The sequence below is a fragment of the Scardinius erythrophthalmus genome, assembly GCF_964197995.2.
Source record: "Scardinius erythrophthalmus genome assembly, chromosome: 1".
Classification (NCBI taxonomy): Eukaryota; Metazoa; Chordata; class Actinopteri; order Cypriniformes; family Leuciscidae; genus Scardinius; species Scardinius erythrophthalmus.
Genome location: NC_138221.1, coordinates 36,129,945 through 36,143,326, shown reverse-complemented (window position 1 = coordinate 36,143,326; position 13,382 = coordinate 36,129,945). Strand labels below are relative to the sequence as shown.

General features: G+C 40.2%; 1 protein-coding gene across 1 annotated transcript in view; it reads left to right on the top strand.

Moving 5' to 3' along the window:
- baiap3 (BAI1 associated protein 3) overlaps nucleotides 1-12,628 on the top strand; it is a gene marked incomplete at both ends in the record, with an annotated part of 38,835 nt that extends 26,207 nt beyond the window's left edge. The window contains 17 exons of the mRNA XM_081367473.1: nucleotides 587-643; nucleotides 1,034-1,131; nucleotides 1,586-1,637; nucleotides 1,752-1,903; nucleotides 2,106-2,229; nucleotides 3,196-3,339; nucleotides 3,497-3,595; nucleotides 3,881-4,096; nucleotides 4,638-4,706; nucleotides 4,790-4,869; nucleotides 5,074-5,182; nucleotides 7,055-7,126; nucleotides 7,207-7,290; nucleotides 8,097-8,217; nucleotides 10,337-10,460; nucleotides 10,556-10,761; nucleotides 12,525-12,628. Coding sequence (XP_081223599.1) covers nucleotides 587-643; nucleotides 1,034-1,131; nucleotides 1,586-1,637; nucleotides 1,752-1,903; nucleotides 2,106-2,229; nucleotides 3,196-3,339; nucleotides 3,497-3,595; nucleotides 3,881-4,096; nucleotides 4,638-4,706; nucleotides 4,790-4,869; nucleotides 5,074-5,182; nucleotides 7,055-7,126; nucleotides 7,207-7,290; nucleotides 8,097-8,217; nucleotides 10,337-10,460; nucleotides 10,556-10,761; nucleotides 12,525-12,628 — 1,911 coding nt within the window. The remainder of the gene's footprint in view (nucleotides 1-586; nucleotides 644-1,033; nucleotides 1,132-1,585; nucleotides 1,638-1,751; nucleotides 1,904-2,105; nucleotides 2,230-3,195; nucleotides 3,340-3,496; nucleotides 3,596-3,880; nucleotides 4,097-4,637; nucleotides 4,707-4,789; nucleotides 4,870-5,073; nucleotides 5,183-7,054; nucleotides 7,127-7,206; nucleotides 7,291-8,096; nucleotides 8,218-10,336; nucleotides 10,461-10,555; nucleotides 10,762-12,524) is intronic.
- Nucleotides 12,629-13,382: the final 754 nt, after the last annotated feature.

Sequence of the window (13,382 nt, the reverse complement as noted above, 5' to 3'; positions counted from 1 at the left end):
TTATAAACATTTGAAAAAACTAACGGTAATGTATGAATGTCTCTGCAATATATTACTAAACATTAAACCAAGTGACACTTTATATTCAAGAAATACAGCACAAGTACACTTTTCAAACAACATTTAGCAAGGGAAAAAAGACGTTTGTTTGGTTTCCATTAAATAAATTAAATCAATTGTTCAAAATGAAGACATTTTTGTGACACTTTGGTTGTGGGACATAGCAAATGTGATGAAGTCCACCTGTGGTAAATCTAGGACACTTTTGTGAACTAGAGAGGAACTGACTTCACACATCTACTACTCATCCTAAGACCAGATGTTAAAGGTCACTGCAAAAATGGCACAGAAAATGGAAGGTAGTTCTGAGAAAAGCTCAAGCGGATATTTTATATCTAATGCAGTGACATTCCGAAATGTCAATAGTAAGTGTCCAAATATGTTTGGGGCCACTGCATACAGTAATTTAAAATATTATCTGTTGAATGTAAAATAGTACCAGGAGCATATTTTATGTACTGTGGGTGCATTGATATTATTTTTTCTATTTGTAATTTTGGGTTTCTTTGCTTGTTCCTGAATTTAGAAAGGCACAGTTGAGTGGTATGAAGGAATAATATCAAACATTAAACCAGACGAAGGAGTAAGTATTAATTTCATAACAATTGCAATTTGTAATATATATCCAAAAATATATAATCAAATATACTTCCATTCATTTAGCTACAGCACAACATAAATGTTCACCTAGTTTCAATGATCCTCTACTTATGTGCATTTGCAGAGGTTTTCTACCAAAGCCTTTTACGTTGTTGTACATTTTACAAGTACAAGCATTCTCTGGGAATCAAGTGTTGACCTTAGTGTTGGAACTAGCCAGCAGGAATGCTACAGGGATAGTTTATATAGTAGTATATTATATCTGAAAAGACATACTGCTGTGAATAGAGCTCCTGTTGTTTCTCTATTGGCCATAACTGAGCAAGATAGCATTGGTCGAGCCGATGTTTTTGTTTTCTGAACATCTCTACAGACTTTAGAGGAGCAGCTGAGGCGTCTGGTTGTGGTGGTGGATGCAGTATGTGATGATGTGCAGAGAGGACAAAATGTCTACAACAAGCTTTATTACAGGTAACTTTTGTAGAACTTTGCATAAAGATGAAGTGTATAATTTCAGAATTGCAAAAATAATGACTGTTTTCAAACGGGTTTCCAGAATAGCCCCACCCCCCCACACACACGCACACACCTCCCGTCTGCCATTGATAGGTCAAACAGATAGTCCCGCCCCAAACTCACGCCATTGGTTGAGTCAGTGTTTTCTGTGTTGGGCTGGTCAGGCAATGTTCTGATTGCCCCGCACAGCCATATTGTTTACACTTTGGAAAGTGTAATAGTGAAATAGTTTTTCTTTTTTATAGCTGTCTCTGCAAATGAAGCTGAGATAGAAGAAATTATTTTAACAGAGAAAAAAAAACACAATTCAGTTTTAATGAGATGGGTTGGGACACAACAACAATGAAATTGAACATTCAAAACAAAACAAAAATTCCACAAAATACATGTTTTGTGTCTTGTCTTTCAGCTCTGTGAAGGTTGACTTCTTCAGCATCTCCTACCGGCAGTTAGAGAAGCTTGTGAGTTTGAACGCCCCTGGAAACACTTATAGATCTCCGTTAAAAATAAGTCTTGCCTCGATAAACAGGAGCCAGGTGATAGAGAGGGGCTTTAATGTTGTGTTGTGTCCCTAGGTGGCAGATGACGTCAATGTGGCAATGGAGAGAGTGTGTGGGAACCTGGAGCAGGAGAGTTTTCGGTTCACCCAAACCATGGGAGAGACCCTTTTTGAGCTCTTCATGTCTCTGAAGTCCCTCAAACGCTTCAGGGAGTACCTGCCTCTCAAGTTAGTCATTGGGTTGCCCTTCATCCATCTGCATGAGTGCTAATTCATCACCTAGCTATTATGTAAAGAGTGACTCACATGGAGAGAGTGAATGAATGTACATGAGGGTTAATAGATAAATGATTTTACCCATAATTGATGAAGTTATCCGCTCTTGAGTATGAGAATGGCCAAGAAACTGGTGATTCACATTTCTTTTCAGAGACACTAAGATGTTGGCTCTGACTGGATTTCACAATTGGTTTAAGACCTCTATTCACAAATGGCTGCAGATTGTACATGAAAGATCCACTGACAGGATCCGCAAAGCTGTGGAAATGGATCAGGTGAGCAAGGACAAAACATTTTTGTGTTATAGCATATATTATACCTACCAAAACAATACATGGCCAACCAATACAAGTTTTTCAATGGTGATGTCAGAAAGAATAGCATAAAATAGCAGCAGATTAACTGGCCTGGGCCCGTGGGGCGCACAATAATGTGGAAACTGTGTTATAGGCAGATTCATTGTATAGCTCTATCTGTAGCAATTCTGCTAGCGAATTGTCAAGAGAGGAATAGGTTATGGAGGATGAGGCACTGGGTGACATCATGACAAGCCGAGACATGTGCAATGGTTTCCATCCATGTCAGTGAGTCATTTTAAAACCCATTTCTACTTTAAAGACAGCATGTCCACTCCCACTGAATTTTATTCATACACGGAAACATAATTGGTGCAGGATTTACTTTAAAACTATTTCCTCTCAGAAATTTCTTTTAAATTTCATAAATATTTACAAAGTAACGGCAAGTAATATATTGAATTAAATGTGAAATTTTGAAGAAGACTGAAATAGTTTTTCCTTGTAAAACGTACTCCAGTAATTTTTTACAGTGTACTGTTGTCTCCGGTAGTCTATACTTACTACAAGCTTGAACCTATAATTTTTAGAAAATTTATATGATCTACTAATAATTATTTTTGGAAACGTGGCTCTAGCTGATATTTTCTAGCTTCTTTGATATAGCCTCTTTAAGTAAGAACAATTGGTTACACTTGATTTTAAGGTGTCCTTGTTACGGTGTATTTATGTAGTGAGTAACAACATGTACTTACTATAGTGTTAGGGTTTGGTTCAGTAATTCTGCATAATTTACTGTTATTACTATACATTACATGCAATGTGTAAAAAGGACACTGTAAAATAAAGTGTTACCGAAATATCAAGTTAACGTACCCTCATTGAGAGTGTGTTAATGAGGGTTTGTTGGCTGCATAATGTGACGTGTGTATTTTAATGGTACAGTTAGAGCTGATTCAGAGTCAGACCAAACACAGCTCCTCGGCGGTGGACGTTACAACATGCTTCAGCCAGGTGCGGGAGTTCTGGGCCCAGCTGGCGTGGCCCGATTCAGCGGGAGCCTTCATTTTCATCACACGCCTGACGGATGTGAGCACCACTGATCTCTAAGCTCCACTTTCATAAGCATGCAGTTTAAGCTGGAGAGCGGCAGTCAAAAACTCTGAAAATAAAAAGCTTGTCTGTAATGGAAAGGAGAATTGATGGTTTCACTCAGATAACGCAATTCTTTCTTGATGTATGGCAGAATTTCTGCAGCGAGGCGGTGTGTTACGCCGAGCTGATCAAGCGCAAGATTGAGAGGGGCCAGCTGGGACAAGACCACAACAAGAGTTTCATCGTGCAGGTAGCGCTTCTGGGCGATGGAGGGTTGGCTTTAATTACGAGCGAAGTAAATGTCAGCGTTGAGTGCTTCTCCCTGACAACACTGACGTCTCAGCGGTGCGCCTGTGTCATAGTGTGTCTGCCCTCGTTAGCGCCCCCTTTTCATTACGCACTATATGCTCTCTCTGTCCCTCCACCTCATTTAGACCTCCTTACTTTCTTCCTTTTTGTTCTATCCACTTTTTACCTCTCCTTTCCTCATTTCCAATCTCCCTTCCTCCTCTTCCTGGCTGCTGCTTTGGCGCAGGTTTGTGTGGCTCTGAATAGCACGGAGCTTGTGCGTGTGTACCTGGGAGGTCTGCCGCGGGAGCTGGACTGGCGGGGGGTAGAACAGGCCATGGGGGAGTCGTGCGGCTTGGAAGGGAAGGAGCAGGTCAACAAGTCCCTGAATGGGCAGCTCTACAACGCTGATATCGACCTGCAGAGGGAGGCCAAGCGGCTAATCACACATCTTACTGATAGGGTAATGGCATACATCGAAGGGCACAGTTCATCTTCTAAGAGACTTGATTATATCAACAGCTTCAGTGTTATGAATATGGTGACATACAAGCAAGCTATGTTAACGCTGATGCATACTGCACATGAAAATTGTTTTCTGAAAATGAGATTTCTGCAAACGGCCAATCTGGCTTGCGTTACCCATACAACAAGCTAAAAGACATAGGACCAGATTTACTAAACATGACAAATTAGCGTGGAGCGCAATTGATCTATTTAAATCCACAAGTCAAACTAACAAGAAACTATGCTTCTAACCAAAGGTCGAGACCTCTTCCACACAACTTTGCAATGCTTTTTGCAAATGATTGTTGGAACTATTTCAGGTTCCAGGAAACACAAATTCGTTGAACTGTTATTAACAACCGAACTTGACTATAGTTCGCTATCAATGCTTTTAGGAAAAGCACTCCTGATTGGTTCATTTTGCACAATTTCTGCACAGATTGTACAGAGTAATGAGTCACGCTTGAGTAAACCACATAAATCTTTGTCCTACACAGATGCTTTCTGAACTCAAGAGATGCATTCAACACATCAGCTTATCTCCAGACTCTATTAACAATGACGAGGCAAGTATGAATTAACAGAGAAAGAATTCGGCTATGGTCTAATGTGTTTTTCAACATATGTTCTCTCTGATGAACTGCTCCAGGCTGTGGCTCCTCTGATGAAGTACCTAGATGACACTCTAGTCATCCTCAATGAGTCATTGGTTAAAGAGAATCTAACAAGGTAATTACTTTCGTCATTTAGTGATAAGAGCGGCCCTAAGGGCATACTGTAGCGATAACAGTAATGTAACAGTAATGACACATAGATTTACCATTGGAAGCATGTTTTCCAAGTAAATTGGGCAGTTTAAAGTGGCAATTGACTGCGTGTGAAGGAGGTCACTGTGTCCATGAACGTGATCTTTCTGGTTGTTTTGTACCCTAGGGTTCTGCAGAGTCTGTGGGAGCTGCTCCTGCGGATGATCCTGGACACGGTGGCGGAAAACAGGGGTGTCCAGGTGGAATTCTACTCACGTTTCCAGTACACTGTAGAGGTCAGTACGGATGAGTCAACATGAGTATCACCAAAGCCCCTTTCAAGGAAAGTCAGTTCACGTGGCGGCCATATGTGCAACGGTCCGGGTAGCTATTTTCTCATGCAAGACCAACTCCTACAGTATATAATGGGGACATACAGAATCAAAAACAGCTTGCCTCACATTTAAATACCATATTTCAAATCAGCAATACAATCTGACACAGACTATTTAATAAATGCTATTTCTTATTTTTAAAAATGGTTAAAAAAGCATTTCAGGTTGGTCCAGCCAATGCACATGTGCCGTCCCAAGTGCACATCTCAGGACACTGGAACTGGAGTTTCTAACGGCAGCTGCAGTGGTGCAAATACTTAGCCAGTTGGCCACTGGCTCTTTTATTTAGAGGGCAGTACGTATTGTGCACTATTTTGCGTTGCAGTTTCTCCCATTCATAGTAATATGAGTGAACCATCCTGGTTTGGTATCACGTCCAGAGCTATTGTCTAATTCCTTATGCCCATTTACCCAGATTGGTTTCTGGTGCTCAACCTATAAGCATTCCACATGTTCCCACCAAAGAAAGGGGGGTTCTAGGCCAGTTAAATTGGCTATACAATGGCTAAAAAAAACCTCTCAAACCACCATTAACATCATAGTCCAGGGTTGGATAACGCAAAACAAATCTAAACTCTGCAAAACTAGACTCCAATATAATTGCCCAATGTGTCGAAGCAACACATCCATATGTGATTACTATAAATTGTATTCATTATATATTGCATAAAAGCAGCTCATATAAAAGTCCAGCCCATTCTCATCCCAAGGCGTCATATATTGACGCTTTTGACATTTCGTCTACATCAAACGCACATGGCACCCTTTATCGTCAATATGAGACGCAGATAGAAATGGGCCAGAAGGCGCCTCCTAGCGGTCTAACCCTAACCCTACACCCCAGACCTAAACCTACCCATAACCGAACAAAGCTATCTGCGTCTCATATTGACGCTAAAGGGTGCCATGTGCGTTTGATGTAGACGAAATGTCAAAAGCGTCAGTATATGACGCCCTAGGATGAGAATGCGTTGAAAAGTCTGAATCAATTACTTAAGATGTTAATATGTTCACAAAACTTGTAATACAGGATTACTCTACATGACTTTTAAAATCTATTTTAAAACACTAGGCAACATACACTTGCCGACTTTTTAAATGTTACAGAGAAAAACTAAACAACTGAGAATCCCACACTACCAGTTTTTCAAGGGGTTATAACACCACAAACTCACACAGAAATGTGCCTCGGTGCTAGGAGATGCATGAGAAATGAAAACAAATGTGTTCTAAAATCAGCTCAAATTATCAAACATGTTTGATATCCTCTGACAGGATGAAATTACAGTCTGAAGATTAATAAAATTGGTTTTGAGAGAGGTCCACAGGTCCCTTGGTTGAGTTCCAGCACCATTTCGGGAGGAAATGAGTACTAGATTAGTTCGAAAATGGTGCTGAAAGCCAACAATGTGTTTTGCCAGCTAGCAGTTTAGTACAAGAGTTCCCTCTGTCTGCATTCTCAGCCACGGTCACAGTCACATCATATATTCGCTGCCACAGCTCATGACACAGTATTCCAGCAGAGAGGAACTGGCTGGAGCTCACCACAGATTTACATGAAAACTCAAGGGTTGAACATGTTGTTAACCATATAGCTGGTCTATTAGCACAACAAGTCTCAAGAGTGTGTTACGAGAGTCCGTGCATGTCTGCTGGAGTCCATGCAGTCAAAGAAAGAGCACAAGAATAATATAATGGCATAAAAGAAGAAAACATGTGTTGATTGTCAGTCTGGTAGTGATCAGACACCTTAACAAGTTCTTTTTCGTGCAGACGCTGGTGCGGTTCTTCCAAGCTGATGGAGAAGGGCTGCTCTTGGAAGACCTTAAGAGTGGAGATTATAAGGTATTCTCACCTTCAACCAATGTGGCTGGCCAAATGAATTAAGCATGGCTTCATCTTCATTCCCTCTTCCTTCCCATTAGGGCCTGGACGAGGAGCTGCGTCTGAACAAATGCTCCTCCTTTGAGCTGATCGAACAGTATTTCCTGGAGAAAATCTCCCAGCAGGTGGGTAGGAGTCTTGCTGGGCTGCCGCAGCTTTTAGCTCCAGCCCTGCCGAGAGAGGAGGTGTTGATTAGGAGCTAAGACATCACAAATACTATTCCTTCCTCTGATGATTAAAAGTTTACATCAGTCATTTCCTCTTTGACTAAGCGTTCTTTGCACTGTGTAAGATTTTCGCAGTCTCTGACTGTGTCTCAAATCCCGCTAAGCTGACTTGCTGTCTACTGCCTACGGGGGCAGATGTCTACATTACTAGTTATAAAACCAAACCGAACCTCAAAAATGTCTGATCTGAACAGACAGCAACTTTAACAGCAACATTACAAAGTTAACTTGTGATAATTGTTTTCAGTGTTGAATACAATTGTGCCTTCAAATTGTCTTATGTGGGTATAACATTTTCTAGCAAGCTTTACTTCATCAATAGTATGCCTGCAGAAAATGCACTTAAAGTAAATTTCTTCTGAATTGACATGCCTGGATGCGGACGACCAAAGAAAATCCAGGCATCATTTTGGTTGTTGACATTGAAGGCTGCATTATCAAATAATAATTCTTCAAATGTTGGTCACAGAGTGGTGGACCAATCTCAGAAAGTAGCATAAATTCTCTACCTTCAATTGAAGACAATCTTAACGCCAGTGTCACTGACAGTGCTAAACAAAAATGATATATCACTAGCTTTAAGATAAAACATGTCTCTAAAATCAATTATAGAGTCTCAACCTTGGCTAATGTGTTATTGGTTCTAAACTTATTACTGCTGTGATGTAGACAGTAATCTTAACAAATTCCCATTTGCTTTACAGAGAATCTTAAAGCACAGTCGTTTTGGACGTATTAGTCTGAAGTGTTACTATGATGCCCCTGAGCAAAGACTCACTGTGGAGATACTGCATGCAGCTGATCTCATTGCCCTGGATGCCAATGGTAAACTCCAATTACACCAATTTGCAAGCACCACACACACACACACACACACACACACACACACACACACACACACACACACACACACACACACACACACACACACAGAGGACACGCAGAGGATAGATCAAAACAAAACACCAGTCATGAATTAGAAGTCTAAAACGACAACTTTTAAAGAGAAATGTCGGAGGAGCTTGAGTTTGTTGCCCACCCTTGTTTGTTTGAACCGCGAGAGACGGCAAAGCTGACGCTACTCCTACATCCTACGTCACACAGTGTTACTCTTCTGGCGTAAGTCGACTTGCAAAGGCCGTCTGCCGGAAGCTAGTTATTTCAGTTGATAAAGTTTTAAATATGGATATATTTTTCTAGTCCTCAAGTTCTTCCCAAAATTGAGATTCATTGGAAGATATGCATGACTAAACCCAGGTTTATAATTTCCCAAATGTTTCCAATGGCTTTAAGGTCAGGGAATTGAGGAGGCCAGTTGAAGACTTCAGAATGCTGAGCATGAACACTTTCATGAAGCACAACTTTGTTGCATGTGCAATGTGTTTGGGATTGTTGGGATCATGCTTTAAAATACACATTTGATCTCCAAACAGATCCTCTATACTTGGCTACATTGTGTTCAACTGGATTCCCTAGTATTGGTCCATTTTCTAAGTGCCAGCAGCTTTATAGATCCTTCCAACACTTGCTGCAGACATGAACATGGCTCCAATCTTCTACACTCCAGTCCTAATGTTCTTTGGCAAATGTGAGGTGGTTTTTGAATAAGATACAACCAATAAATGGTTTATTTACTGATACAGAAGCTCTCAATCCAGCCTCTTGTAGCTGTTGGTTTACAGTTCAAAATGAAATTGGAGGTTGGAGGACTCATCCAGGTCTTAAAAGCGGTTTTGAAGTGGTCCCACATTCAGGTGATTTTCATCATCTTGTCAAAATGCTGACTAGTCTGCCACTTCACCAGCCACAGCACTTTACATTCTGAATGGTAGTGGTCTCACTGTGCTTTGAAATAGTTCCATGGATATTGTGGCCATTCACATCCTGCACAAGAGCAATATCCAAAACTGACTGACCAGATTTAGCCATTTTATCAAGCTCCTTCCATTTGACCATTTTCACTAAAACCCACAAAATAACATCTAATAATATAACTAATACATGCCATATAGTGATTTATTGAATTATGGGCTGGGAATAATGAGTTAAAGATTGATTTGACCACTTGGCCAAAAATGGTGTCAGCACAGTTGTAAATAAATGCTATTTTACACTTCACAAACTTCACAAAAATGCATACAAAATATTTAAAGGGTACATAACATGCACAGTTTCACCTAATCTCATGTTAATCTTGAGTACCTATAGAGTAGTAGTGCATCTTTAATATCTCCAAAAAGTGTTTAGTTTTATTATATTTATTAAAGAAAAATACAGCTTTCCGATTATCTCTGGAAAAAGCCGAGGTCCTGGAGGCGGAGCTATAGAGTCAAGCGGTAGTGCTTGATTTCCAGCAAAATACAGAAATCTGATCCAATTGTACTTACATGAATGGGGTCTTTTATCACTGGGACCGCTCCACGTTTTAATAGCAAACGATTTGCAAATCCAGCGTCGACCTGGGCCTTGTTAATAAAACATTCGTCACTGAAATGGGCAGAACACACAACCGCACTTAGTACACTCCGTTGCTGCCCCGGAAAAACAAACTGCATCCACTGTTCCTGTAACACTGGGTTCTTTGGAAAGCTGAACACGGTAAGCTTTCCCTCACATCCAAAAACACACTTTTTTGGAGACATTCTTGAACAAATCCTATGCAGCGCAATATCTGTTGATCCAGGAACATATCTTGCTTGGCAAAATCACAGTGACCCTTCTTTACATCAGGTCTTTCTTACGTATTTTAACTGGCATTTATTGCCAGTTATACATCACAGAGATGGTGTTGCATTTGTGTGTTGATTATAAAGTACTGAAAGTTTTCCTAAAGCTTTGGCACTATTCCTAGGCTTCCATGCAGGCACTGGTATTTCCAAATCTAGTTACTTGCTTAAATTTTCTGTTGTTTATTGGATTTGTCTCCTAATTCCTGCTTTCCTAGGCCTCAGCGACCCGTTTGTCATCGTGGAGCTGTGTCCTCACCATCTGTTCCCCATGGCTCGGAGTCAGCGCACCCAAGTGAAGCTCAAAACCCTGCACCCTGTTTTTGACGAGCTTTTTTACTTGTGAGTACCACAACAACTGCTCACCTGAACACCTGCTATTAACTTTGAGTCCCAGCACCTCAAACAGCATTTTGATTCCATTTTCTCCATCACAGCCATGTCAGCCCTGAGCAGTACAGGCACAGATGTGCCTGTCTGACCTTCACTGTGATGGACTATGATTGGTTGTCCACTAATGATTTCGCTGGCGAGGCTGTGGCCCCATTGAGTGACTTCTGTTGGCCGGGCAGGCCGAGTGCCACACCTGCTGGAAAGACCCTTCAACCTGTCATCCTGCACTTGTCCCGCCAAAAACCAAGCGGTATGATAATCTCTCAGATGTATCCACCTTACAAGTAAAATCAGGAGTACTCAACTCTGCTTCAGGAGACCCACTGAACCTTCCAGTAGAGTTTAGATCTAGCGCTGCTCTTTCCTGCTTGTGATGTTCTAGTTATCCTGAGGACCTTTATTAGCTGGATCAGATGTGTTTGATTAGGGTTGAAGGTAATGGTATACCTTCGAGTCCTTCTGGTAAAATTCCTACCCACGAGTTCGCAATTACGTTGTGATTACAGTCAAGTGATTTTGATCTGAATAAAATAGAAAAGTGTTAGACAATTTCATATTTCTTTCTCATTCTTAAAGGGGGGTGAAACACTCAGTTTCAGTCAATCTCATGTTAATCTTGAGTACCTATAGAGTAGTAGTGCATCCTTCATATCTCCAAAAAGTCTTTAGTTTTATTATATTTATAAAAGAAAGATAGGCTTTACCGAGTCTTTCCGGAAAAAAAACCAGCGGCTGGAGGCGTGCCGTGTGGGCGGAGCTAAAGCTGTGCTTACGCGCAGATAGCTAACAATACACAGACATTTGAAGCAGTTTTACTCACCGCCCGGTTCCAACGCACGACCGTGAACCTTTATCGTTGGGACTGCTCCATCCTTAAGCATTAGACGATCTGCAAATCCGGCGTCGAACTGGGCCTTGTTTATAAAACAATCATCGTCGAAATGCAGGGAACAAACAAGAACACTTGCACAACTCCGTTGATGCTCTGTAAAAACAAACTCCATCCACTGGTCCCTTAACGCCGGGTTCTTTGGGAATCTGTGCAGGGTTGTCTTGCCCTGGCAACCAAAAACACACTTATTTGGTGACACTGACTTCCCTAAAGTTGAGCACAGCGCTTTGATGGGCGTACTGCTTTCGCTCTCTCGCTCTGGTCTACGGGTGCGCGCGCGGAAGACACAGGAAGCTTTTCTGCTTCTGCTATAAACTGCAATTGCTTCATAATTGATACTTTTCTTTGTATTATACCTTTCTTGTGTTGTTGTTTGTCTCGCAAACCTTTTAGCTATAAACCAGCAAACGGTTGCACTTTATTTTACAGTATGTTTATTTATAGATTACTTACCTAAGAAATTACTAGGTAATATAAGGAAACTACAGGGGTTAAGGCAAGGTTTAGGAGTAGGTTCAGGGTAAGAACCTAGTTATTACCCAGTTATTGTAATCAATGTATAAGTACATCGTACCTACATGGGGAACAGGATTGTAAAATAAAGTGCTACCCAACTAACTTTATCACTATCAACATTACACAAAAAGTACACAAACTAGACTACACAGTCAGCATTCACAATTACGTCCTTTTGTACTCAATAACAGATAGTTTCTACACTTATTCTTGAATGAATTGTCACACTCTTGAAAGTCAGCCTTGAAGAAAATCCCAAGTTTGCATAAATATCTTGTAAAAACAATCTTTTTAACATAACGTAGAACAGTATAAACTCGCAATAAGTGACTTTGTTGAGCCCAATGGAATAATTAAGAGTTTTACAGTAAATATGAAATTTTATTTCAAGGCTACTGATTATTTCAAGATTTCAGAGAGAAAAAGAAGTAGTGTACTGGTTAGATTTCAATGTTTTGTCAGCATTGCTTGGTGTTTAGTATCTGTTGCAGCCTGTCCTCTTGAAAAGATTTCCAATTACATGTGTCATTCCCTATCGAGAGGTCTGCCACCTCAACATTATTGTTGCATCTGGTCTGATGGATTCATTTCTTCTTTTGATACAGAGAAGCCCATCATGAAGATGCTGGAGGCGAGAACGGGAGACAAAGAGGCTCAAGAGTTTGTGCGAAAGCTGAAAGAGATTGAGAAGTCAATGGAGGAAGAGTAATGTGTCCCCTGTAGTGCACGTATTTCTGATGGTGGTCTTTTTTACCTGTTGTACTATGTTTACTCTTCAAATGCACTCTTTTAAATGTATTTTTCACTGTTGTCCAGAAGAAGAAAAAAGGTGAGGTAAATGATCATGTTTAAAGATCAGTATTTTATCACTGTTCAGCACTCAGTGTGTGCTGTGTTTTGATGTTGAAGCCCTCTGATGGAGCTTGTTGTTCATAGAATTGTATGAATTTAGTAGTAGAAAGTCTATTTTGAAAGAAACATTTCTCAGTTGGATTGAATTCTAACGCTTTTCTGAGCTATAGATTGTGACTTGAACTCTGGAAATCTTGAACTTTGAAATAATTCGATGTTTACTTGAGGATTTTCAAAAATGCTACAAAAGAAACTGAATTTCTTTACATGTAGCAGTTTTGCAAGGCCACGTACACACTGTAGACAAGTACGGTTCACTACCAAAAAATCCTTTTCTAAATCAGTTTATTTGAATAAAACGTACACCGAAAACAGTAATAATGTGAATTTAAAATTACTGTTTTCTATTTCAATATATTTTCAAATTTTATTTATCCCTGTGATCAAAGCTGAATTTTCAGCATCATTACTCAAGTCTTCAGTGTCACATGATCCTTCAGAAATCATTCTAATATGATGATTTGCTGCTCAAAAAACATTTATTATCAGAAAATTTTGTGCCGCTCAATATTTTTTGTAGAAACCATGATCATTTTTTCCCAAATAAATTG